The following is a 26089-nucleotide window of genomic DNA, read 5'->3' as shown; positions in this document are numbered from 1 at the left end:
AATGCCCCCGCGTTCCCGCCCGAGAGCGTCGGTAGGCAGTACTCGCAAGACCCGTGGCTTACCTTTCACTCAAACTGGTCCATCTACGCCTGCATCACTGCGATCAGACAGTGAAGACCCATTATTGTTGACGGCGCACCATGTAACTGACCGCAAGCTATCCAGTTATGAGAAGCGATCCAGCCAAGTCCTCTCATCCTCGCCGTCGCGAGGAAGCGCGAGACTTACTCGTGCAGGTAAAAAGAAAGACAGGGATGACGAGGAGCTGGGAGAGATTGTTCCCCCAAGCGACAATGATGAGTATGAAGATTGGAAAGAATCATACTCTGTTGGAATTTCTCGGGAGGAGAGAAGTAGCGTAGCTGCTTCTAGCCCTTTGGCGCACATTACAACAGCCAAGAAGCTGTTGTTGGGTTGGCCAAAAGAAATATCTGTGCAACCTAAAAGCCCGGATAAGAGGGCTTCAAATGTAGGTACCATGTAGGTCTGTGGCATGAATGATAATCAATACAATGTCATAGCCAGTGAATTCCTTGACGCCAATCCATCAGAGGACGAAGGTTTACATCAACTTATTCTCACCGAATCCCCCACTGTCAATTGCGGATTCCAGAGTCTCTCCTTCATCAACAAACTCAGGCATAATGGATACAACTCCACAGGCAAAACATCTCGCAACTGATTACTCACAATCTACTACATCTAGCAGGCGATACAGCGATCGAGCAGAAGAGACACCAGCCCCTCCTACTCGATCAAAGGTTAAAGGCCACAAAGATCTACATAATGAACATCGTCCCTTGACAGAAGAGTGGGATAGTGAGGAGGATGAAATTGACTTTTTAAGGCCTAATGCAACAAAGCAGATGAAATCCAAGTCTGAGATTGCAGCCAGACCTATTGTTCTACCAGCTTCATCAAATAGCGGGGCAAAAGAAGATCACTTCAAAAATGGCAATAGTAATGAAAATGAAATTATGGGAAATGCCTCCCAATATCATGCTCAATCGGATCTCCAAATATACAATGATCAGCTCGCCTTGAAGCACAAGTTGGAGCAAGAGAAGTGTAGGTCAGTTGAGCTAGAAAAACACGTTGCCCCGCTATATGAGCTCCATAGGACTGTGGCTGTTTATCAGTTGTCAGTCACCGAAGCAGCCAGCTTGCGGACAAATAATCTTGACACAGCCACGGCAATAACGCCATCAAACATGGCTATTAATCGCCCTGTGCAGGAAGCAAATTTCATTGAAAGTGCAAAGCCTGACCGCAAAAAGAAAGATGTCACGCAAGTTGACAAGACAAAGCACTCCAGCACTCCCACAACCTGTGAGTATTTGCAAGAGTTGCCTTCAGAACGACAACAGGATAATATACTACATCGCTCACATGAAACGTTTACATTATCGACAGAAGACAAGCAAGGGCTTCAATCAAAGCAAGAATCCGTGGCATCTTTGCCCAAAAAGGATATGCCGGGATTGTCGCCCTTGTCAATGAGAGATTTTCAACTTAGCCGGCTGACTACAGCACACTCTTCCGCATCTCCGCTCAATGTTTCACAGCCGCGTGATCGCCAATCACCTGCAACGCCACTTCACCAATCAATGCGTTCGCCCCAACGCGATGAACAACTCTCAGCTTCACCATTATCTTCTCTACCTCATTCGGAAGATGGTCTACCATCTCATCCAGTCACTCATCAGACGCAGAATTCGTCGCCTCCTGCTGATCTTTCGGCAGTTTTTGCTGCTGTAGCTGCCCATCCGTCTTCTCAAAAAAGTACTCCCCTTCCAGTACCACAACCAGAAATAGATCTTGCTTTGCTTCAATTTCGTACGGGCAGAACGTTTCGAACCAGAACAATTGTGCAATTGCAGCCATATACAAAAGAAAGGCAATTCTATGAAGCGCAACTCAGAAAAGGCCGTATCGATCCGCACGCCCGAACAAGAGAACATGAAAAGGTCAGGCAAAGACAACAGGAGATGAAAAAAAGAGAAAAAGATAAAGATGATGCCATGGTCAGCCAAAGTTCCGAGGCTGATGTCTCTGAATCATCAGAAGCTGAAGGGGCTTCAAATAATAATCGAGGAGAACGGATCGTCATTGGGCCTTCTGTATCTCCTTCACGCCATCGTGCCCGAAACCCTGTTTTCCTCATTGATGCAGACTATGATGAATACTTCATTCTCCATGGATATGCCCCAGCTCCAGAAACGGAACGAGACGCAGAAACAGAAAATGAATTGAGGAGAATTGCCAAAGTGAGAATCCGGAAAGAAAAGGCAGAGCAACGACAAAAGAGGAAAGACGAAAGACGAAAAATGATTCTTGACAAAGAATCAAGACGTCAAAAGAGAGAGAAACAGAAAGCAGATCAAGTTAGAACGGGTGAAGAGACAAGGAAACGGCAGGTGCGTTTATTATCCTTAATTTGTAAATAATGAAAATCTTATCTGTTCAGAAGGAGAGGTTGGCACTCAAACAAGCTACGGTATCCGGCGGCGCGATTGACAAAATAGGGAAGGCACGGTCGCAAAGGTCAACAGATAGTGGCAGGCGGCAAGATGAAGGAATGGGACCACAAGGTAGATGTAGCGAAGAGGATCAAAATTTGTGGCAATTTTTAGAAAACTTGAAAGATGAAGATTTAGGAGAGAATCAATCTTTGGGCAAGGTACGCAACCCCACTTAACATTTTGTAATGACTCTAATAAACAGCTATTAGCCAAAAAAAGTTGCAAAATCCCTTTTCAAGTCAAAAGAACGCAACACTTATTCTAACAAACATCGTCACAAACAATTTTCCTACCAGAATCCCAACATCACTGCTCCTTTTCCCTCTGATTTGGCTTCGCAATCTTTCCGTAAAACACAAACTCCTCATACTGCACCTCATAAACCCCATGAGCAGAGTCTATCATCTTATCACCCGGCCTCACCTGGACCAGAAGAGATGCAGCTATCATACCAATCTGCATTATCGCAAGCTCAAGACATCGGATATGCTCAGCCATTACACTCTCTTGAATTGGACGAACAACGTGGAGAATATAACCTGCCTCCCATTCCGTTAACACCTTCACCGCAGGTAGAACAAGAAATGCTTAGGATTGATGATATTCTTCCTTCTCCTGTATTCAGAAGTCACCAAACCATTCTTCATTCTGGTAAACAATTATGCTCGTCTGCACCAAGCATTGAAGACTTGTCTGGTTCTGACTCATTACCTTCAAGCTCTACATCTTTCGATGATTTAGAATCATCGAAAGACATGATCCGTCGTGATCCTCGACGCAAAATTGCAGGCCGGATGATGCCTGCTGCAATGCTCCGTCGCCTTGAAGCTGAAGCTGCTCGTAAAGAAAAGGAGAAGGTTGATCGTAAACGACGGGAACAGCGAGAGCGTGCAGAACCCGGCAAAACTATAACAAACTCTCCACGGCCAGGAAGAGCAGTAGTGAGACAAGCGGAGCTTGGTGAACTCAGAGATATACAAGATCTGTTTTCTGAAGACGATAGTGAAGTGGAAATTGGTATGAGGACAATGGACGAGAATGAAAGGGATAAAGCCAGGTCTGTAGTATTTGTAGATGATGAGTCGTCAGAGGCCATTGAGGACAATTATGCTGAACAAACCTTCGACAGGCTTCAGAGAGGAGATTTTGAGGGGATTGTCGCTGGCAAAGGAAGCAGAAACCTTAGTACCAGAGTAAAGCAAGGCAAAAAGGATAGACGACATGCTGGTGTGACAAGAAGGCCTACATTATGCCTTGTCGGCAAACGGAGAGGCAAGGGTGGAAGCTCAGAAGCAAAACAGACCCGACTCAACTTCAAGCCTATTGAGTACAAATCTAATAACTTGTCTTCTAACAAAAAACGCAAGCGCCCGACTTCTTCTCTATTCCGTAATCAAAGGCCTGCCATCAGATTGGATGACCACATCATTTTCGCTCCTGATGACTTTGATTTTGACTCTACCAATGAAGGAGAAGCTTCTCCGTCCCAAATGCGTGAGTCAAGGAAGTTCAAAAAGACTATATCGAGCGATGCACTCGCCGCATCCAGATTTGTCCAACCAGAGTCTCTAGACGCTGGTATTGGTAAAGCGCGCTCATGGGCCAACTTTGACCGGTTTCCAGTAGATTTTGACATTAAACCACTTCCATCAGGGCTATACTGTAGAGTTGACAGTGTGCCAGGGAGTGGCAAGCTCAACAACCTCGTTAATTTTCTTCAACAGTTCGACTCAGCACAGGTTGTAGTGCCAGCTATGATTAATGAACATGGGGTGTCGCTTGCCAATACCATGTCGCCACTGGAAATCCAAGAAATACTTAGCATTGTCTTTGATACTACCTATCGGCAACTCATGGCTGTTGCCAATGACTATTCCGAAACTTCAGAGAGCCCTGTCTTTGCCTCTTTTGAATTTTTAGGACTCTATCTTTCAGCTCATGGAGATAATCATGGTATAGAAGGCTTGAAGATTAAAGTCGGAGAAGCAATAGAGAACATGGCCATAAAAATTGATGCTGTTGACTTTAATCAGCTCGAAAGTAACAAAAAAGCAAGAAATTCGCTTCTCATGCTGCGATGGGTGCTGTTCGAGTTGAGTTGTCGAGTCAGGGCAAGTAAAGCTAAGAATCAAATTGATTCAACTCTGGTTGCACACTGTGCATATACTCTAATCAAACAATTACTCTTGAGTGGTTTCGATAGAACAATTGCACCTCTCAAATCGATCTTGCGAGGCAAATCAGATTCACCAGAGATACAAGACGTGACTATCACACTTTGGATCTCCATTCTTCATTCCACCGCAGCGTGGGATCTACTTTCTGGTCAACCAGAGAACACGACGTTCCTTACAGGATTCAATCGTGCAATTGATGCCGTTTTCCACTTGGATATGACTGGACCTATTGCCGCCGAGAGGATATGGTTCCTCGTGTTTGGCCTCTGTGCTCTATCACAGTTTGATGATCGAGGCGAAATTGGACCAATATTTAACTCGGTTCCACGATGGACTCTTGTTCGCCGCGCTGTCTCTTTCATTAAAGTTGTCTTTGACGAAAATGCAGAGAAGAGAGCCAAGATGGGAACGTTGCGAGGAAGAGATCGATATATCAAGACCATGATGGCACGATGCGTAAAATTGTCTTCGGTTTGGAAGTGGTACTTTAATCGTGAAAGCTTTTCAGTAGCTACTCGGGATCTAGGAATCATTTTCAAAGATCGACAATATCGAAATTTCCCCTCTGAAGCTCCTGTTGATTACCCCCAGTTCATTATCCATTATAACATGGCGCTTACAGCTGCAGAGGACACTAAACACGAAACAGCTTTTGAACTTTATCTTCGTCTAGTCTGTGTGGCAGCTTCTGATATCATTTCAAGTGCTGACACTCTTGTTGAGGCTCAACAAGCCGAGAAAGACGTGCAAAGGCTAGTAATGTCTATCATCCCCGTTAGTGCCGTCAAATTCAATCGTCTCTTTCCTCCTTCACCTCGTCAGCTAGGGCAGCTTATCAATCGTTATTCAACGATGATTGCAGCTTGTTATTTCTCTCCCTCGTTGTTATCATATCTTCTTGTTAACTCTAAGAAATGGTCTGTATTTCAACAGGCCGATTTTGATTCTCGTCAAATTTGTATTCGTGGCTTAATGTATGTAGCCGTTGCATGTCGTCATCACAATCAGCCTCTGGAACCCGTTGTTAAAAGGCTAGCCGAGATATTGGGCCTACTCCAAACAGAGTTGGAGCTTAGAGAAAGAGGCCAAGCGGCCCAACAGTCGACAAGCAAACTGGAGATAGAAAGGACAATGGTACTTGTCGTAACGTGCTTCAGACAGATGATTATACATCATTCATTTGATACAGTTCATTCGGATAAACTTGTGTACCCTGATCCTTGTCTTTTGCATGAGAGTAAGCCTATATGCCAGCTCATAGCCTGCAGATACTGACAGGTTATTTAGGCTGGACGAATCGGATTTTTAATATCGAGCTCACCAAGGATCTTGAATGTGCTTTTGAAGTTATAGCCACCATACAAACATATCTCGATGCCCGCGCCTGTGTATTACCTGGAGTTGCAAAACGTCGCCGAGAAGCCAAGGGATCCTATCAAACTGATAGCTTGGACGAGTATGGCTCCTTGGGCATAGACTTCACCACAACTGAGGTTTTAGCCTTGGGAGGCGAAGAGGTGCTAGTTGATCCAACCGAAGAGCTGGATAGAAGCTTCATTAAGGCAAGCCTATTGATTTATGGTATGTATTTGTCGCTGACTTAGTATAGATCATTGAGAATATCATTTCCCCCAGGATCTATAGGCTGCTCTCTGATATGTTATCTCCAATGTCCGAAGATGATTTATCTAAAAGGACCCATGAAGAGAAACGGTCTTCTTTCATCTCACGATTGACCAAATGCTGGTCTGACATGGCGGCTGTATTGGTTGTAGAGCACCAAAAGCTTGTAAGTGGACTTTGATTAGACCAAGGCTTGTATACTAAAAGTGCATACTAGGATTGGTCAACTTTTATCTCTCCCTTTGGTAGGCAATCATGGGCACGCTTGGGTGAAGGAAAAAGACGTATCCAGGTTGGACTGCATTTTATGCTCAACGTGGTTCAAATTGATCCTGCCTCTTTCAACGTAAGCTTCGCATTACTGCTCTTTCTGTATGGCCTTGACATGTATTTCGTAGGAATATTCGGAGGACTTCGTTGCCCTTTTGTTCCAATCTATCGGTACAGATACACCAACCATCGAACATAGCTATCTCTCGGTCCTTGTTCACTTGCCTCATGCAGTAGAGCACCCATTGCTGACATGTATCTGCAATATCGAAGCTGTAGTGAATGGATTGAATCGTGCCACCTTTATTGAAATTCGACCAGCAATTTTACAAGGTTTGTGTTACAGCAATACGAATAGGTCTTACTCATCACTTTGTAGCCACTTTTAGTAATGCCTCAGATCTTTTGTTCTCCAGACAAACCTCAGCCTCCACCAAGTCTTTCATTTACCGCTGTATTAATCTTTTTGTATCATCATTAATTTCATTTCACAAGGTTTGTGCATTAAACAGTCCTCTCCGCTTGTGCTAATTTGATTCTAGTCCATTAATCAAGAAAGAGTCCTTCACAAGCAGTCATACGACTCATTCCTCAATACCACTATCAACGATCTTAGACGTCTTGCTGGAGAATTCATCACACCAGTTTCTGTACCCGGCCTCAAATATTTTGAAATATTATAGATTTTATATTAGCATTTTCAAGTCAGTTTGAGCAATCACCATACTTTGTATGCATTTGAAGATAATCAAACAATGCAGTATCGCTAGATCAAAATACATGCATATTCGTAAATTGCCGTTGCACAACCAATTGCCTTGATCTGTCAAGCAATGTCTCTCAACCATTTATTTATTTACAGGCTAATTTTTATATTGTTTACCTATTCTCATCATGTCAGTGTCGTTTCACATATTAAAATTGATGTAGCTAATGACACTCACGCAAAAATTTGGCAATAGTCTCTAGTTGAATGTTACTGGTACCTTCATAAATCGCGCCAATTTTGGAGTCCCGCCAGTACTTTTCGAGCCCAACTTCTCGTACGAATCCTTGACCACCTGCCCATTCAATGGCAGACCCGGCAGCCTTCTGAGCAACAACGGATGCAAAATACTTGGCCATGGCTGCTTCTTTCGTGAACGTTCTGCCTTCCTCCTAACGTTGTAATACGATTAGCACCACGTATGAATCTTGCTCATTGTCTGTATCACTAACCTTGAGACGTGCAGCGTTGTATGTCAAGAGTTTAGCAGCTTCAATCTCAGTAGCCACCTCGGCAAACTGGAATCCCATCCCCTGGAACTCTCCTACAGGCTTGCCGAATTGTTTGCGCTCATAGGCATAAGCCAAGGATTTTTCAAACGCTCCTTGAGCAAGACCAATCATCTGAGCAGCGATGCCGATACGGCCCTCGTTGAGAATCTCTATAGCAATCTGAAAAGTCTAATGAGTTTGATAGAAAGCGGCAAGAAAAGAATAAATACCTTGTAGCCTTTGCCAACTTCACCAACAATGTTTTCTTTAGGTATTCTGACATCATCAAAATTAAGAACACAAGTCGAAGATGCACGGATACCCAGCTAATTCCAAGGCGACATTAGGAATACCATAGTCAGAAAAATGAACAAGTCACCTTCTTCTCCTTCTTTGCAATCTCAACTCCCATATCCTTACTCATAATAAAACATGTGATACCCTTGTAGCCCTTGGAAGGGTCAACATTGGCGAAGACCTTTTTAAAGTCAACCAAGTAAATGAGCCAGGAGGTGATTCAAAACAAACCAAAAACGTCTCGGCTTCAGCAGAGTTTGAGATCCACATCTTGGTGCCATTGAGGATGTAAAAGTCGCCGCTGGAGTCAAGCTTGGCCGTCGTTTGAAGAGAGAAAGCGTCTGATCCAGCATTGGGTTCTGAAAGGCAGAATGACCCAACCTAATAGTAAACTCAGTAAGTATTGCCTGGTCTACAATAAGGAACCAACCTTGGTTGTTGCAAGACCAGGTAACCATTTCTCTTGAATTGCTGGGCTACCGTAAAGGCGAATAACAGTGTTGACGAGAGTGTTGTGTACGTCACACAACACAGCAATGGAAGGATCTACACGAGCCAGTTCCTACGCACAATTAACGTCAGTCCAACGTTTTATCCACGAGCTCTGCAGTCTTCATACCTCGACTGCAATAATCGCAGACGTAAAGGAGCAACCAGAACCGCTGTGATCATTCGAAGTCTCAATTCCCATCAGCTATAGAGGTTAGCGTTAGTCTCAGCTGGGTCAGAGAGGATAAGCTCACACCATTGTCAAAAAGCCCCTGAATGATTTCTGGGTCCATCTGCTCCTTCTCATCCATTTCCTGGACTTTGGGAGCAATCACGTCTTCCGCAAACCTTCTCACGGTTTCTCGAAGCATGTTTTCTTCATCTGTAAAGTTCCAAAGGGATAGCGGGGTCTCAATGGCAGGACGTGTGATTTCCTGGACATTGAAACGAACGGGAGTGGTGGATAGGGTGCGTAAGCCGAGCGAGAGAGGAGTGGGACGAAGGAGGGAGCGTGGATGAGTTCGCAGAAGACGGGCGAGCATAATTCGAGATTCAATAAATGTGGAATAGAAAAGAAAAAGAGAGAAAATAAGAAATGATTGATGGTCATTTGGGACTTTATACTTGTTCAAAACAGATCAGTTGGGCTTTCCGGCATACTTTATAACCGGTACGCAATCCTGGCTATTTTGATTTCACACGTGTTATTAACAATTTCGGCGTACTCCGCCTCTATGACTACAAAGTCGGAAAGCTCCAAGAGTGAAGGATACTGTTGTTTTCTTTTCTTTTTTCTTATTCTTTTTTTTTCTTTTTCTTTTGCGAGTCTTGATAATAGAAAACAGCATAGTATACAGACATGCCAGATCATAAAAAATATCTCTTGGCCATCAACTGTGGCTCTTCGTCCATCAAGGGCAAATTGTACATCCTACCGAGCTTCAAATTACAGGCAAACTTGGCTGTATCCAACATTAGTTCCAAAGATGAACAAGTCACGATTGAAATTACATGGGAAAAAGGAGTTGGGAAAGACTCAAGCGAAGAAGCCGGATGGGGAGATAGGATACAATGTGAGGGTAAAAAGCGGATTGCAAGCAGTGGTTGACCAAGTCGGACAGATGCCTCCTTGGTTCCCATCTTATTGGACCATCTCATAAAGAACACTCATGTGGAGAAAGAGGAGGTTGGATATGTGTGTCACAGAGTGTAGGTTGTACCAGATCGTAGGAGGTTATGTCTGGCGCATATTGATGTGACTGCAGAGTGCACGGTGGGACTCATGAAAAAGGTATCAGAGTGGTCAAAGGTCATGAGGAAGGTCTAGCCGAGATGGATAAACTTTCAGAGTTTGCTCCTTTGCATGTGTGTGTTGCTCACTGCGTCTCTGTCTAATTCGCTGATGACAAGTAGAATCATCGAGCCGTTATGGCGGTCAAATCCTGCCTTGAGGCGCTTCCTCATCATACTTCTCTTCTGCTCTTTGACACTATCTTTCATGTGCGTCATATCGTCGCTTAAAGGCATCTATACTCTTCTGACAGGTTGTAGCAAACTATCCCCCCCGAAGTATACACTTACGCACTTCCTCCACCAGACACAAATCTTGTGATGCCTCTGCGAAAGGTAAGCTATCTGTTGTGAGCGCTAGTACAGCGGCCGATGTCCCATAGTATGGATTCCACGGCATTTCTTATGCTTCCATTGTAGATTCTCTAGCAGAGCATTTGCAGAAGCCACCTAGTCAGGTGAATGTAGTTGTGGCACATCTGGGTAGCGGATCTTCTGCTTGTTGTATCAAGGATGGAAAGTCAATTGATACTAGTAAGTCGTGCCCAACATGTCTAAATTCTTCAAAATGTTGAGGGAATTGACCCATCTTCAACCAGGTATGGGCCTGACCCCTCTCGAGGGACTTATTGGCGGGACACGATCTGGCACGATTGATCCTACTGCCATCTTTCACCACACTAGCAATGCCGCTGCTCTCACCAATGTTGGAGACTATTCGGTCTCGCGTGCAGAAATAGTTCTCAATAAGTATGTTTCTTTATGATCAATCTGCTTGCTGTCTAAATATCCTATAGAAATTCTGGACTCGCTGCGTTAGCAGGGACCACAAACTTTGGTACCATCATTAAACACCTTAGCCCTAACTCCTGTTCCAAGGAGGAACATGAGCGCGCCAAGCTTGCGTATGCTGTATACATGGACCGCCTCATGGGCTACATTTCTCAATATCTTTTCAAACTTCTCTCCCAAATAGACATTGGTATAATCGACGGCCTTGTGTTTTCTGGTGGTATTGGCGAGAAAGCTTCTCAACTTCGCAAAGATGTCCTTCAGAAGCTTTCATGGTTAGGAGCTGAGGTAGACGAGGCAAATAATGATGGTAAAGGAGGCGTGGCAGTTAGATCGATTACTAAAGAAGGAAGCAAGTTACAAAGCTGGGTGGTAGAGACGGATGAGGAAGGTTGGATGGCTAAGATGGCCAAAGAAGAGTTTGGGTTTTGAAAGCGTTTTTCATGATTGTCGGAGGCGGTAGGTAATGTGCAGGGTACACTGTGTACAGTATCTGAAGATGTACATGCAAAAGAACCAAGCGATAGGTTCATAACAAATATACTTGGAGATGAACGGTTTGTTGTTGATATTCTACAAATACTACTTGGTCACATAGCGATCGGAGATAATGGTTTTGGCTGTCTATAGTACATAGCATTGAGCCACTGAGAAACATGCATTATAATCATGATAAAGAGAAACGAAGAGTGTGAAATATATGGAGGAACTAGTAGAATTTTGAATAACATAGATAATTCATTTAAACTTTCATTAATATCCTCGGCCATAGAATTAGCATTCAACACCACGTCCCGTCCGATCCGTGAAGTTAAGCTGCATATCGCTCAGTTAGTACCAAGGTGGGGGACCACTTGGGAATCCTGGGTGCCGAGGTTTTTTTTTCAATTTTTCTTATTGAAACGTTCTTTTTTTGTTACCAGTTGTCATTTCGTCTTTGTTTGGTTCACGCTGGATTGAGATGGAATTTGTTTTCTTTTGTCAACAAGCTACCTACCATTCCAGAGTTCTCGCTGTGTCACTGTCAACGTCTTTGTGGAGTGTTTGCCTGTTCCGCTCATCCATTATAGCTTATCTAATTATTTTTTTGTCAGCATATACAAATCACAATGCAATAATTATGGAAATAATGCGGCATGATGTGAATTGAAACCATCAAGATATTCGGCCTTTTCATAACCGGTATCTGGCATATAAATGACAAGTTGGGTTATTCATTTCCAAGGGCGAGTTGAAAACTGTTCAGTTCTTAATAATGAATAACCTGTAAGTGCATAGCACTTCACGCTGCCACATGAGAAAACCCGGATAAGTCCGTCAACGTAGAATACATAATTGTAGATAGAATAGTTTCTCTTTCATACTTCATTTCATATGCACCACCAGTGCTAGTTTTGCCGTATTCGACCTTAAGCGTTTCTACGAGAACCTTAAGTAATGAAAGTCTTAATTACAGTGAGGCACTCAAGCCTACACCCCTATTCGATTTGGACTAAATTGAGTACAGCCAAAATTTGCTTCCGTGATTACGACTCCTGTTCAGTTCGTGATAATGAATAACCCAAGTTTTATTTTTATTTTTCCGGTTATACTCCTTCATGTTATGCCGAGAGTTCCACTGACAACGAGTACATTAAAGGAGAACTGGTGATTCGTGTAGCTATTTCAGAATTGTATTCCTTGTTTTCTGTAAATATCTGTATATATCTGTCTAATCCAGATTACAACAAGTAGCACATATTCACCATACAATATGGATCAGGTCTACACCTCCTCTTTACCAGTTCCGGAACTGCCCAAGACGCTCATCTTTGATTACTTGTTTCCTCGGACAAAACGGTACAACTACTATCCTGCTCCTGTTGCAAATCCTGATGGGACAAAGAAAGCCTTTATAGATGGCTTGTCAGGTAGGGCAGTGACAAGAGATGAGGTTGAAGAACAGGCTCTGGCACTCGCTGGTGGGTTAAAAAAGATAGGAATCATGGCAGGAGACGTTGTGTGCATCTTGGGCATGAACAGCTTGGAATGGGTGAATGCGCTCCTGGGCTGCCAAGCATTGGGAGCAATCGCTTCGCCTGCCAACTATGCATAGTGAGTTGCCCGTATCACCCATTAGCAGGCTCTAAACGTTGAAAAGTACGCCGACAGAGTTGCTCCATCAGCTACGAGATTCGACCTCTGAAAGTATCTTTATCCAGCCTGATCTTGTACATGTCCTGCTCCAGGCCTTGGAGCTCGATTCTTCCTATAATCTTCCAGAATCACGCATATTTCTTCTGTGCCCTTCAGATGCAAAACCGTCCAAACTCAACCATCTCAAATGCAATGAGGATCTTTGGGAACTTGGACGAAAGGTAGATGGCAGAATGAGCTGGCAAGATGGCGATGAGACAAAGACTGCATATCTCTGTTATTCGAGCGGAACAACGGGAAAAGCAAAAGGTGTCGAGACGAGTCATTACAACATGACGAGCCAAGTGAGTCATACGCTAACATGTAACCAAGCATGACTGATCTTTTCCTGCTAGATTCAAGCAGTTTGCTGCTCGTATGAACCTATGACAGACAACGATGTCGTCCTTGGCGTCCTGCCTTTTAGCCATATATATGGACTCACCATGTACGTTGCTTTTAGAATCTGAATGGTTTGTTGAAACGCTTTCGCAGGAATATCCATTACTCGATAGCTGTGAATGGCACTATGGTGATACTTGCTCGTTTTGAGGAACTCTCCGTGCTCAAGGCTGTCGAAAAGTACAAAATCACTTGGTCTCTTGTAGTCCCACCCATGATTCTCGCCCTACTCCATTCGCCCAATATGCAGAAATACAACATTTCTTCTCTCCGCGGTTTTCAGTCAGGCGCTGCTCCTCTTTCTTCAAACCTCATTGAGGCTTTCCAGAAAAAATATCCACGTATCGGCATCACACAAGGCTATGGCCTCACAGAAACGACACCTGTCATCAATGTGATGACTCTGGATGAGGGAAAAGGGCACAAAGGCTGTATTGGAAAGCTGATTCCAACCTACCAGGCAAGGTTGATTGACCTTGAAACGGGCAGAGACGCTGCCAAGGGCGAAAGAGGAGAGTTCTGGGTCAAAGGGCCTAGTGTTATGAAGGGCTATTGGAGAAACAGAGAGGCTACTGTCAACACTTTTGAGGATGGATGGTTCAAGACAGGCGATGTAGCTGTGGTTGATGATGAGGGCTTCTTCTCGTATCTCTACAACTTTTCAGCATGTGTATGCCCAACTGATACAAGGCATAGTATCGTGGACCGTGTCAAGGAATTAGTCAAATACAAGGGGTTCCAAGTTCCCCCAGCAGAACTCGAAGCTCTGCTGCTTAGGCATCCTGCTGTCGCCGATGTAGGCGTCATTGGGATTTATTCAGAAGCACAGGCTACAGAGCTCCCCCGGTCAGTAATTGTTATCAATATAATTTTTAGCTGAATGAGTGTTTAGTGCGTACATTGTCCCAAGAGGTGGTCTATCATCCCTCTCCTCACAAGCTCAGAGGGAACTCTCGAAGTATATACACGATTGGGCAGCTTCTCAAGTGGCGAATCATAAGAAACTTCGCGGCGGAGTGATTCTAATTGACGCTATACCCAAAAGTCCCAGTGGAAAGATTTTGAGAAAAGACTTGAGGGCATTGGCAAAGAAGGAGGCACAGGATGCGGTTGCTGCTGGTAGAGAGGCAAAGCTTTAATAGCAGTCACGGAGAATGTAGTGAAAGGGAATGACTGAAAAAGAATTGTAATCTCAAGTGGATTATTTACTGATAAGAAATTACAGTTGTTTTTTGTTATTTCATGATTTATGTTTCAACAAATATTGTGATGCAAAAATGACTACACATCAAAATAAGCCTAGTGTAATTAATTAGAATTACCAGTATCTTATGAACATCTTTCTGTATTTACAAGTTTCATATGACTTATTGAGAAGATCTTAAAATATGTGATGTCTATAAGAGACGTTATATTTCCATCAGCCATTATTTGCTTGTCAGTTGTACACTTATACATAAATAAACACAGAGTCTGAATTTTGTATGTAAAAACCCCAAGTACGAAATACTGTAAGCAATGATGCAAAAATTTGAAGATAAAAAAAGTTTCGAATGGGAGTCGAACCCATGACAACCAGATTTGCAATCTGATGCTCTACCGCTGAGCTACCGAAACGAAACTCGGTTTCCCACAGCTAACATCGTATATACTGGATTATCCTTGATACATTCACATTGTCGTAAACTCGGTTTCTTCGCTATCCTATGCTTCTAGCAGAAGAAAAGCCCATAACAAAACAGTATCGGTGCATACCAAAAGCTGCCTATTGGATAATTACCATCACGCTAAGAGCTATCACATCAATGTTATTGCCTTCTATACAGGGATACACCAAGGAAGTCCATAAATTCATACCTCTGGTATCTTTTACTTTTACAGAAAGTTCCATATGCAAGGCTTGTCTCGTGTCTCTAAATATAATTAAATGGCTGTAGCCAAAGTGAGCCTTTCAGTCATGTATGAACTGTTTCCTGTAGTTAACCCAACATTTCTGCCATCCTGATCACCTCTCATCTTGTTCAATATTCATTGTTTAAGTGTATAACGAACTCTGCTTACCTTCGCTTGGCGTCCAGCTCGAGAGATTACTCCTACGTCCATACATTTGGCGGATTTGGATACAAGTGTTGCTATGAATCTTGGCTTTTTGTTGGGGAAATGGGTAGTTACTGACATACATTGCTCTGGACAATTTCCTTTAGACAATCAGTTTACTGTAGAAGCCTATCAAAGCTCATGTAAAGCAGTCTTGTCGACAGTAGCCTGCCATTGTGCAAACAATGTACAATACATATCGGCTAGAACGAATTCGGAGCACAGATAGTCTTGCGCTTTCCCTTGGCCTTTTTCGTCTATAAATCTTCCAGAGCGGATATATAAAGCACTATATCTATGATCAGCATAATCTCAAACAGAGGCAATAGTGTCATGGGTGTTGACTGACCGTTATTACCTCGCAAGAAACAATCTCCATAGGAAGCAGTCTTGACTCCTCCTGCCCACTCCTCTGTCTTTTCAAGAGCAACATTCATGTAGCCGTCCAAACATGTTAAAAGACCTACATATTCAATCAACTCATCATAACCCAGAGAAAGTTGCTGGAACCACCTACCTGTGTAGTCTATACCGCCTCCTATTCTGACCTTGACGCGCTTGCCAACAATACTGCGAAGAAAGTCGGAAGGGGAGCCAGAAGCTGGCTGAGGTTCACCTGAAGCTTCTGGGGAGCTCATAATAAAAGTGTGTAAAGTTGTTTTGAAAAGTTGAAACTTAATTATATTTTAATGAGCTTTATTAAGAGGATACGTTTAGGCGTGCCATGCTGAAAAAAAACAAGTGAGATAGGCACCTTAGCCAATCATCGGATTGGACCGAAAGTGAGTCGCCCATTTATTCTTTTAACTTTTATTACAACCGTAAAAAATAATTCATATATAAAACGGAAAAATCATGAAGGCATCAAAGGGAAGATTATCAACAGATGCAACCTACGCTCCATATGAACATTCATCAAAGCAATTCCAGCCACCGCTGCTTCCAAAACACCAAAATGCTTCCACTTTTCGCCAATTGCAGACATCTACTCTGGCGGCAGCTCAAACTGACATTGTCAACCAGTCAACGTATAAAGTTGCGAGGGCTATTTCGAGTTGTACGAGATGCCGGTCAAGAAAGCAAAAGTGTGATGGAAAACTTCCAGCTTGTAGTGCATGTGAACGGGCAAAGGTAGAGTGCATTGGCATTGATGCGATAAGCAAGACCAATATATCACGAAAGTGAGTCTGATTTCGCCGAGTCATTACACTCAGTGAAATGGCTTGAATGTCTTACAGTTTTTGTCAGCTATCTACACCAGCTGGAGCAAGAAGTGGAGTCTCTCCGTGCACAGGTAGCGACGTTAACCTCAAGAGATCCTATTGCCCAAACTCAAAAAGAAGGGATAGCTGCAACGGCATTCCAGGCTGCTTCAACCTTCCACCCTGACTTTCCTATCGATCCATCACTTACTCAAAATGATCCATCACCTTTGCGTTCTCCCATGAAGTCTTCATCTTTTCCAGGACCATCAAATTACCAACGACGAAGCGCTTCTAATTTGTCATTTCCTACAACATCTGCTGGCGCAGATCCTTCAAGGTCACCTTTCAGTGTTACCCCTAGGCCGCATCCTACAGGCCAAGCGGCTAGCTTATATGCCTCAAGCTTGACCTGCATGGTGCACGACGCTGCTCTTCGTACAGGTCATGCTGCAAACAGTGGTACATCTCTCAATCCTACTGCGTCAATGCCTTCTGGTAGTGATAGAGGTTCTGTCCATAGCGGTTTTGAATCACCTTTTCCTGGGGGAGATACAAAGCGTACATCTCCGGAAGCTGTTTTAACTCCCCATCCAGTCGCAACATTGGATGGCCTGCCAACTACCTCACCATACACTTCTTCTACAGCTTTATTTGTTAATGGATCAACCAAACCCAAACGCAAGTTTGTCATTCCTCCACTCCCTCCAAAATCTGCAGTGGAGAGGCTTGTGGCTGCCTATGTGAATTTCGTAGGCGTCACTGGACCTATCATCCATCTACCAACTCTGAGTCAACAATTGGCAAAGATTAGAGAAGGTGTTGATGTTGAAGAGGAAGACATATTTGTTGTCATGATGGTGCTTGCTTTAAGCACGATAGCTTCCTCAACTTTTATGGATCCTCCTGATGAGCTTCGAGCTTGTTCAGAAGCATTCTATGCGGAGGCCATGAAACATCTGGACGCTGTATTTGAAGAGCAGAGTTATGGTAGGTTAACGGAAATTTCACTAAACTGTCGGAAGTGTCTGATACTCTATAGTTGGTCTGCAAGCAATTCTTCTCTTGATATGGTACTCATTATTCAACCCCGACAAGGGCTCCATATGGTTCCTCGTTGGGCTCGCCACTCGCACTTGTGTCGACTTGGGTTATCACAACGAACATAATACTTCGGTTGATCAGCTCGATGCTCTTGAATTAGACATGAGAAGAAGACTATTTTGGTGTACGTACAAGATGGACAGGCTTTTGTCGCAAAGTTTAGGAAGACCACCTAGTATTCCTGATGGCTTTATTAAAGTCCCAGTACGTTCACACTGTCTGCCCCTATCTGATGACTATCTTATCCATGAATAGCTTCCTTCGGTTTTACATGACAATGATATCCGTTCTGGCGATTTTGGTACCTCTTTTGGCGAGCCGTGCCCCTACAAAGCCATTTTCATTCACACAATCAAACTCCGCCAGCTTCAATCCGAGATCTTATTCAATACTTATGGCGTCCATGGCAGCAATGGCAAAATTCCTAATGAAGAATGGTTTGAAGATTGTCACAAGAGACTAGAAGATTGGCTGAACAGCACACCAGAGCCAAGAGGAACTGTTTCTATGGAGGGATATGCTATTTCCTTCCATAGTGAGTACTCATTGGCAACACTGATGGTAGATTCCTAATGGTCAAAGCAGATTCTTGCTTGTTGCTCTTCCGACCTTCTCCAGGGTGTACAAGGCCCTGCCGAAAGGCACTTTCCGTTGTTTTGACAAGCTCAAAATATATCATTCAAATATATCAACGAAAGCAAATTAATAACCGGATCAGCTGTTTCTGGATGACTGTATGTTATCTGCTCCTGCAAATTGGTGACTTGGCTAACAATACTTCAGAGTCATTTTTCTTTTATGGCTGGCCTTTCTTTCCTTTATGCATTTTTTAATTTGTACAGCATGGGAGGAGGACAAGACGTACCAACTATCGAGGATGCCATGGCGCATATCGAGTCATGTCTTGGTGTACTTGAATTTTTGTCTCGTAAGTAATGCCGCGCCCATGGAATAACTGAATTGATGAGAACAGCACGAGTCCCTTCTGCATTGGCATGTCATGAAACTATGCGCCTGGTTTCTCAAGCCATTTTTAAACAATTGGCCGATCTGTCTCGGCCAACAAGCCAGTCCACTTCTTCATCAGATGGGCGACCCACTCTACTCCGTGGCGCTCCTATATCTTCTTTACGAGAAGACCCTCTTCCCAATGAAGCTTTCCCCGCGCCTCTTCCTGCTGTGACTTTACCATACGAGTTCAGCTTGCTTGACAACTTATTCCGAAACCCTGTAGTGTCGCACAAGAAAGCGTCTGACTATACGTCTAACAAACGCTATGACAAACAACCTCAAAAACAAGGGGACTTCCAGGAGGGTGCTAATGTTGGTGTGAAGGGTTACAACAACCCAAAATTGGCCTCGGAAAATTTTCCACCTGGGGCATTCCATACAAATAATAACTCATCACTCGAAACACCTAAGGAATCATTAGCCGAGGAACCCAATTCGCTGTTTAGGACATATGGAATGGCATCTCGTTTTGGCTTATCTCCTGACACAGCCCCTTGGCCCATGTTTCCCTTACCCACTACTTCACATCCTAATCCTGGACTCACTGCTCTGGCTAATACAGCTGCTTCGGTGTCTTCAACATATATTTCTCAAACACAAAACGGAGAGAAAGGCATGGTCAACGGATCGCTCTTCATCAATGGGGAGGGTGAATATGCGTCACTTGATATTTTTAACTTTTTGTTGAATGACGATGGAGGAGTCAACGAAGGCTATGTGGACATTCCTGCTGATTTCTCGCTGTGGAGTTGAGATAGCCTCAAAAGCATTAGATTATGTGCGCAACCTCGTTATCTCTTGGTCAAAGAGTGACAGTATTGTATTTTAAATTGTTATCTTCCAGGAACTCCCTGGTGTATCAGACTATTGAGAGAGTTTCGGTTGTATGCTCTTTTGGTAATTTATAACCTCCTGCGATGTATTTTCAATGCCATTGCACTTCTCTCTCTTCAATTTGGATTCCAAGGCTTCTGACATTCATGCGCTTCTGACAAAAAGCAAAAGTGAGCAAATTGCTGATTTCAGTCCTATACCACGTGGCATAGTAGGGCTTTCATTATAAAAAGACCAAAACATGCCTTACTGCAAAAGCACTCATTTCTCATTTATCTTTTTTTAGAATTATATTCTCTTTTCTTTATTTTTTCGCCATTTTTCACTCCTTTAGTCTTCAACACATTCCTTCCTCTTCTTCGCTCGCATCCACTACGTTAGCATGCGAGGTGAACATTGTGTGGCAGGCGCCACCATACTCTCCGCTATCTCAGTCATCCTCCTCGTCTTCGCCCACATCGGTCAAATTTCTACTGGTGGTTTGGTGAACTCCATATATATGGCAGAAGTCAACGTAGCTGCGTGAGTGTACATCTGGTAACGCTGGCAATGCCTGTTGGATTCCATTTGATATCTGTTTTTAATATAAAAGACGCATTATGCTTATATCACATAGCTATGGAAGCGGCTTTCAAGGAGATACTAATACTTCTGCGAGTGGTCTTTATAACACCAAGAATGAAAAAATGGGTCAATTCAAAGGTTTGAGACAGTATTATCGCTACGGAATGTACAGTATGTTTTTTTCTTCAAATCACTAGAATTGTCTGCCAACCCTTCATATAGACGCATGTGGTCACCAGAAAGACGGTTCCGGGAACTGTAACGCTTCTACTTTTGCCTATCCTATGGAGCCACTAGCCAACATGGTTGGTGATATCCCTCCCAAATTTAGGCTTCAAACTATCCAAATCATCCCCGATTCCACTTTCAAGGCGAATAGCTACAATCATGGAATGACTAGGGCTGGAAGTGTTTTGATCTTTGTAAGTATAGCCGGCTGAGCGCTTGTGAATACCTAAACACCTTGAGCCTATATGGTGTTTAATGAATAGCGCATTCACTAACGAAAACTGTATAGATTGGGTCATGTGCCGCCGCTCTGGCTCTCATCTTTGGTCTCATCAAGTGGCGTCTTACCTTTTTCGTTGCTTCTGTATGTGCTGGTATCGGTGCCTTCTTCCTCATGCTGTACGTTTTTGCTCGTTCTCGTGGATGTATACTGATGCAAAGTGATATCATAGTGGTGCCGCTCTTTGGACTGTCATCATCGCCAAGGATGCTTGGTTGAAGGTTGTCAATGTACAACATGGATACAAATTGGGTATCTACGTCAATGCTGGCCCATCACTCTGTATGTTGTCTACAATCGCGATATTGTTAGCGGCTGACTCAGAATAGACCTCGTCTGGGTAGCTTTTGCCCTTACTTCTCTTTCTTGCTTCCCTTATGTCATTGCTTGCTGCACCTACCGCAAGTAAAGAGTGTTTTGATGGTTTAACGCAACGGTCTCCACTTTCATTGGCTTGTATTTTTGTTGAAAAGACCAGTATCTAGATGATATTATAAGTATCATTCAACATTCTACGTTCTTTACACTTTGATGTTGATTCCCTTATCTTCTGGAACCTGTCTGTTTCTTTCTTCTTCCGGTGTTCTTTATGTACGTGTTCTTGATTTTCGTGGGTTTTCGTCTTTCTATTCCATTTTCGTTTTTGACATGCTTTTCCTAACCATGCATTCTATGTTTGATGGGAATGTCTTTATGACAAACTTCATCATCTTGTGAATACCTTGCTTTCTACTATGCTTTCGGCTTTGAATATTCTGAGTCAAGCTGTGAATCAAGTGCTCCCAGGATGACAAAATAGTATGTATTGAATATCATCATGTGCATGGTATGAGAAGCAAAGAAAACAATCATGGTACTATCTGATTGCTTTGTGGCTCGATATAAGCCAACAATTGACCCTCAGTGGGATTTGTGAGTCCTTTCTCCATACCATTATTCTCAATTACTTACATATCGAGACACAAGCAATGGAAACGTACGCAATTGGTAAGACGTTGTAGATGGGATAAAAAAGAAAAGAGTTGCGAAGAAAAAGCTAAGTTTCGAATGGGAGTCGAACCCATGACAACCAGATTTGCAATCTGATGCTCTACCGCTGAGCTACCGAAACCAACATGAGACTTTAAATTCAATTTTATCATACATAATGAATAAGTAAAGTGAAGTAGAATTCGTTTCTTACCGTTGAGTTACGCTTTTTTGTTATTGCAAGTCGTTGCAACGGAAAAGAGAATCAAGACGTATCCGCAAATAGGTGAATTTTTATGTACATGTGGTATACAGTGACAGACTATCTTTTCAAGACATCAGGCAAGTCCAATGGCCCTTCAGCTGTAGCGGCTATGCCAGATGACAGAACGCCGACATAAGGCATGAGCGAATAATGAAGCGTCACGTTTGCCTGAGGGGCATTTCTGCTCGCTCAATCAGCATCAAGCTGTTCTGTCGGGCGACTGTCTTGCTCACTTGAAAGTACCACTCGGATTTCTCCAGATGTACTTGTTCTTGACATTTTCCAGCCTCATCTTACCTCTTCCCTTTTTCTTACCACTTTTTGGCGATTTCTTTTCTACAGACCTAATGTCCCTTATATCTTCTCGCGTTATGATGCGATCCCACAAAACGACATCATGGGCAATACCAAGAGGCTCTTCTTCATAGTTTGCTGTTAGGTAAAGGAAAAGTTGTTTGGTGTTGTAAGAATTGAGCAAGACATTGAGGTCGGTTCGAACATCAAAGCGAAGTGAAGCTAGCTCTTCTACCTTGGCCCCCCACCTGTTTAGCCGGCCCTTGTATCTACCGTAGGCATTAGATGAACGACATGTATCCTTGTGGGAGGATAACCAACATTATAATGTCTTTGACGGTGATTGATCCCACATCTACAGTGGGAAGGGATAAGAAGGAAGCGATAGAAACCAGGCCAAGGAAGATGAGAGCATATGTGGTAGCAAGTGAAAAGATATTGTTTGCGCGCTGGAAAGTAGAGTACATAGTGTACTCGTTATAAAGAGAATACAAAAAGAAGATTAGGGATAAAAGTAGAAAAAAGGCGCGGAGTATTATTGTGGAAAGTGGAGGTTGAGGAGGAATGCCACGTTGGCACTTTTGCCTTCCAGCGTGTCAGCCATTTTCCAGATAAATCTATTTCTTTCTTTCAATTTCTTTCACTTTTTTTCTTTATTTAATAAATCAAAGTCTGCAAACCGAGTGGCAAGCAGCAACGCTATGGCTTATCCACGAAGAAGTATTCGCTCAAAGAAGTCTTCAACAACTTCATCACTTATGTCCAAACTCTCTCTCTTCGCTTTTGTCTTCATCGCCATCATCTGTCTTCTTCCAGTGAGCAGTCAAGTGCGAGCTGAAGAGAAAGAGGTGGATGTAGGAAACGTTATCGGTATTGACTTGGGAACAACTTACTCTTGTGTCGCGTAAGTCGTTGCGAGTTTGGCAGCCTCACCTTTGACGACTGATGTTCTATAGTGTCCAGCGTGCTGGAAAGGTTGAAATCATCGCAAACGACCAAGGCAATCGTATCACTCCATCATGGGTCGCTTTCACTGACGAAGAGCGATTGATTGGCGACGCTGCAAAAAACCAGGCCGCCAACAACCCCGAAAACACCGTCTTTGACGTCAAGCGAATGGTTGGACGATACTTTGATGACCCCGATGTCAAGCGGGACAAGAGGCATTGGCCTTTTAAGGTGGTCAACAAGAATGGCAAGCCTTTGATTCAGGTGAATCATCGAGGCGAATTGAGGGACTTTGTAAATTTGTTCGGGATTTACAACACTGGCGAATTATTAACACCTTATAGACTCCTGAGGAAATATCTGCCATGGTTTTGACGAAAATGAAAGAAACTGCTGAGGCTTATCTTGGTCACAAGGTTACCCACGCTGTTGTTACTGTTCCTGCGTGTAGGTGCTGATACCAATCACTAATTTATGGCAGACACTAATCCATCACAGACTTCAATGACGCTCAACGATCTGCTACGAAGGATGCCGGTACTATTGCTGGGCTTACTGTTCTTCGTATCGTCAATGAGCCTACCGCTGCTGCCATCGGTACGTCATTATAGAATATATATTGTCTGATGACAACTGTAGCCTACGGTCTTGACCGCAGTGGTAAGCAAGAATCTCAGGTTATCGTATATGACCTTGGTGGTGGTACTTTCGATGTCTCCCTTCTTTCCATCGAAGATGGTGTATTCGAAGTCTTGGCCACTGCAGGAGACACTCATCTTGGTGGTGAAGACTTTGACAATCGAGTCATTGATTACCTCGTCAAACAATACAAGAGGAAGACCGACGTTGATGTCAGCAAAAACAACAGAGCTATGGGCAAGCTCAAACGTGAAGTTGAAAAGGCCAAGCGCACTCTTTCTAGTCAAATGAGCACCAAGATTGAAATTGAGGCTTTTGAAGGGGGCAACGACTTTTCTGAGGTAGATTTCTGTGTTTGTCCAAAAAAGGATCCTATTAATCATGGTTTATTAGACTTTGACACGAGCCAAGTTCGAAGAGCTCAACATGGATCTCTTCAGGAAGACCATGAAACCTGTCGAGCAAGTGCTGAAAGATGCTGGCGTTAAGAAGGAAGATGTTGATGACGTAAGTTAATCTTCATTTGCATATGCGATTTTGTCATTCATAAACAATTAGATTGTTCTCGTTGGTGGCTCTACCCGTATTCCTAAGGTCCAGCAACTTTTGAAGGAGTACTTCAACGGCAAGGAGCCCTCCAAGGGTATTAATCCCGACGAGGCTGTTGCATATGGTGCTGCTGTTCAAGGTGGCATCTTGTCTGGCGAGGCTGGTAGTAGCGATGTTCTCCTTATCGACGTCTGCCCTCTAACTCTTGGTATCGAAACTACTGGTGGTGTCATGACCAAGCTTATCCCTCGAAACTCTGTTGTCCCCACTAAGAAGTCTCAAATCTTCTCGACCGCCGCTGACAACCAGCCTACTGTGAGGATCCAAGTATTCGAGGGCGAGCGTTCTATGACCAAGGACAACAATCTTCTGGGGGAATTCGACTTGACCAACATTCCCCCGGCTCCACGAGGCGTTCCTCAGATTGAGGTTACCTTTGAGATTGATGGTAAGCTTTTGTGGCCACAAGTCCAAGCCATCATCACTAATTAGATTTCAGCCAATGGTATCTTGAGAGTCTCTGCTGCCGACAAGGGCACTGGAAAGTCTGAATCTATCACTATCACTAGTGACCAACGACGACTCTCTCCTGAGGAAATTGAGCGAATGGTCCAAGAGGTACGTCTATACGATCAGGGATCGACCAGCCCGTATACGCCTAACTTACATCAATAGGCCGAAGAATTCGCTGACGAAGACGCGGCCATCAAGAAGAGGATTGAGGCCGTGAATGGTCTTCAGAGTGAGCTAATTGCATTGTCCGTCGGAGATGCCACTAACCAAATTTAGACTTCATCTTCAGTATCAAGTCCCAGATCGGCGACGCTGAGGGTCTTGGTGGGAAACTCTCTGAGGATGACAAAGAGACCATTCTCTCTGCTATCAAGGAAAAGACTGAATGGCTTGAAGAACATCCCGAGGCTGAGGCGGAGGACTATGAAGAACAGTTGTCCGAGCTGCAGGCCACTATCGCTGTGAGTTCAACTGTGGCGTGTGTTTGACGTTGTTCTGATCAATTTACAGCCTATCACTTCCAACTTGTATGGCGGATCTGGAGGAACTGGTGATGAGCAGATGCCATTTAGTCACGATGAGCTCTAAATGAAACTCATCAAAAATTTTGCATAGCATGACTCTTAATGGATGTGATGATTAATGCATTTTTTTTTACAAAAATACCAAAGCTTTATCTGTACTTGTGACAAAAGCCGTAAAGGTAGTGAGCAATTTAAAACCTCTTGGGCTGTTTTTCACAACCACTCGTGTCAAGCATATAACAAAACATCGTTGCATATCGTAGTGAGACCTAAAGATAATTGATTATAAATGTTTATAGCGTGATCAAAGAGATCATTACTGGCTGGGCGATGAGAGGCATTCGAGAACCCTAATAAATACCAAGTGAGTTTCTGTCATATGCCTCATGTTCGTGTATCGCGCTCACCTGAACCTCATCGCCCTCTAAATTGAACGTGGTCCTCCCCGTGTGGTTCGTCTGCGTCCAGAGCACATGCCGCAAGTGACTAAAACATTGTCAGCGCTGCTTCCAAAATCATAATGCCGCAACGTACTAAAGTTCCAGATGGCTATGAGTACGTGTGCGATACCACTAAAGATGGCCATAATAACACTCGCGATAGTCGACACAACGCTTTATAAAGCATTAGCCATGTCATAGAATTACAACGAACGACTCACGCATTGAGAGCGCGCGCGATAGCAGAGATAATGTTACCCATGTTGTGAATTTGATAATTGGTGATGATTAAGATATGATGTCTGAGATGCAAATGGATGAATTTCGGAGTATA

General features: G+C 43.5%; 9 protein-coding genes and 3 non-coding genes across 12 annotated transcripts; 7 read left to right on the top strand and 5 right to left on the bottom strand.

The window, feature by feature from the left end:
* Position 1: 1 nt before the first annotated feature.
* Positions 2 to 7275, top strand: L203_105782 (uncharacterized protein; the record flags this gene model as incomplete). Its single annotated transcript, XM_066215146.1, has 10 exons — positions 2 to 469; positions 522 to 2417; positions 2468 to 2680; positions 2732 to 5936; positions 5987 to 6261; positions 6309 to 6488; positions 6540 to 6668; positions 6721 to 6925; positions 6972 to 7087; positions 7135 to 7275. 10 exons carry the CDS (start codon positions 2 to 4, stop codon positions 7273 to 7275), a joined length of 6828 nt encoding a protein of 2275 aa, XP_066071243.1.
* Positions 7276 to 7455: 180 nt separating this feature from the next.
* On the bottom strand, positions 7456 to 9177 carry L203_105781 (uncharacterized protein; the record flags this gene model as incomplete). The annotated part of the gene is made up of 9 exons (XM_066215145.1): positions 7456 to 7475; positions 7537 to 7750; positions 7811 to 8029; positions 8080 to 8175; positions 8229 to 8327; positions 8378 to 8527; positions 8577 to 8708; positions 8766 to 8840; positions 8890 to 9177. 9 exons carry the CDS (start codon positions 9175 to 9177, stop codon positions 7456 to 7458), a joined length of 1293 nt encoding a protein of 430 aa, XP_066071242.1.
* Positions 9178 to 9494: 317 nt separating this feature from the next.
* On the top strand, positions 9495 to 11149 carry L203_105780 (acetate kinase; the record flags this gene model as incomplete). The annotated part of the gene is made up of 8 exons (XM_066215144.1): positions 9495 to 9708; positions 9757 to 9844; positions 9901 to 10000; positions 10049 to 10135; positions 10187 to 10261; positions 10309 to 10459; positions 10525 to 10675; positions 10723 to 11149. The coding sequence occupies 8 exons, from the start codon at positions 9495 to 9497 to the stop codon at positions 11147 to 11149; spliced, it is 1293 nt and encodes a 430-aa protein (XP_066071241.1).
* A 329-nt stretch (positions 11150 to 11478) lies between these two features.
* On the top strand, positions 11479 to 11594 carry L203_105779. The gene has a single exon (XR_010725535.1). It is a non-coding gene; the product is annotated as a 5S ribosomal RNA (ribosomal RNA).
* An 876-nt stretch (positions 11595 to 12470) lies between these two features.
* Positions 12471 to 14433, top strand: L203_105778 (uncharacterized protein; the record flags this gene model as incomplete). The annotated part of the gene is made up of 6 exons (XM_066215143.1): positions 12471 to 12811; positions 12858 to 13197; positions 13249 to 13340; positions 13388 to 13939; positions 13991 to 14140; positions 14187 to 14433. The coding sequence occupies 6 exons, from the start codon at positions 12471 to 12473 to the stop codon at positions 14431 to 14433; spliced, it is 1722 nt and encodes a 573-aa protein (XP_066071240.1).
* Positions 14434 to 14839: 406 nt separating this feature from the next.
* L203_105777 lies at positions 14840 to 14911 on the bottom strand. The gene has a single exon. It is a non-coding gene; the product is annotated as a tRNA-Cys (tRNA).
* Positions 14912 to 15648: 737 nt separating this feature from the next.
* Positions 15649 to 16029, bottom strand: L203_105776 (U6 snRNA-associated Sm-like protein LSm6; the record flags this gene model as incomplete). Its single annotated transcript, XM_066215142.1, has 3 exons — positions 15649 to 15680; positions 15741 to 15854; positions 15909 to 16029. 3 exons carry the CDS (start codon positions 16027 to 16029, stop codon positions 15649 to 15651), a joined length of 267 nt encoding a protein of 88 aa, XP_066071239.1.
* A 217-nt stretch (positions 16030 to 16246) lies between these two features.
* L203_105775 (uncharacterized protein) lies at positions 16247 to 19461 on the top strand (the record flags this gene model as incomplete). The annotated part of the gene is made up of 7 exons (XM_066215141.1): positions 16247 to 16572; positions 16640 to 17583; positions 17636 to 17901; positions 17953 to 18232; positions 18283 to 18431; positions 18481 to 18625; positions 18671 to 19461. 7 exons carry the CDS (start codon positions 16247 to 16249, stop codon positions 19459 to 19461), a joined length of 2901 nt encoding a protein of 966 aa, XP_066071238.1.
* Positions 19462 to 19924: 463 nt separating this feature from the next.
* Positions 19925 to 21023, top strand: L203_105774 (uncharacterized protein; the record flags this gene model as incomplete). Its single annotated transcript, XM_066215140.1, has 6 exons — positions 19925 to 20064; positions 20159 to 20277; positions 20329 to 20528; positions 20624 to 20733; positions 20787 to 20896; positions 20944 to 21023. 6 exons carry the CDS (start codon positions 19925 to 19927, stop codon positions 21021 to 21023), a joined length of 759 nt encoding a protein of 252 aa, XP_066071237.1.
* A 630-nt stretch (positions 21024 to 21653) lies between these two features.
* L203_105773 lies at positions 21654 to 21725 on the bottom strand. The gene has a single exon. It is a non-coding gene; the product is annotated as a tRNA-Cys (tRNA).
* A 180-nt stretch (positions 21726 to 21905) lies between these two features.
* L203_105772 (uncharacterized protein) lies at positions 21906 to 22609 on the bottom strand (the record flags this gene model as incomplete). Its single annotated transcript, XM_066215139.1, has 3 exons — positions 21906 to 22029; positions 22082 to 22411; positions 22464 to 22609. The coding sequence occupies 3 exons, from the start codon at positions 22607 to 22609 to the stop codon at positions 21906 to 21908; spliced, it is 600 nt and encodes a 199-aa protein (XP_066071236.1).
* A 234-nt stretch (positions 22610 to 22843) lies between these two features.
* Positions 22844 to 25379, top strand: L203_105771 (chaperone DnaK; the record flags this gene model as incomplete). Its single annotated transcript, XM_066215138.1, has 13 exons — positions 22844 to 22957; positions 23001 to 23046; positions 23099 to 23142; positions 23217 to 23384; positions 23435 to 23537; positions 23589 to 23687; positions 23730 to 24070; positions 24123 to 24236; positions 24288 to 24726; positions 24778 to 24896; positions 24954 to 25020; positions 25068 to 25252; positions 25302 to 25379. 13 exons carry the CDS (start codon positions 22844 to 22846, stop codon positions 25377 to 25379), a joined length of 1917 nt encoding a protein of 638 aa, XP_066071235.1.
* Between the last annotated feature and the right edge of the window lie 710 nt (positions 25380 to 26089).

The sequence above is a fragment of the Cryptococcus depauperatus genome, chromosome 7 (assembly GCF_001720195.1).
Source record: "Cryptococcus depauperatus CBS 7841 chromosome 7, complete sequence".
Lineage (NCBI taxonomy): Eukaryota > Fungi > Basidiomycota > Tremellomycetes > Tremellales > Cryptococcaceae > Cryptococcus > Cryptococcus depauperatus.
This window is presented reverse-complemented; position numbering and strand designations above follow the sequence as displayed.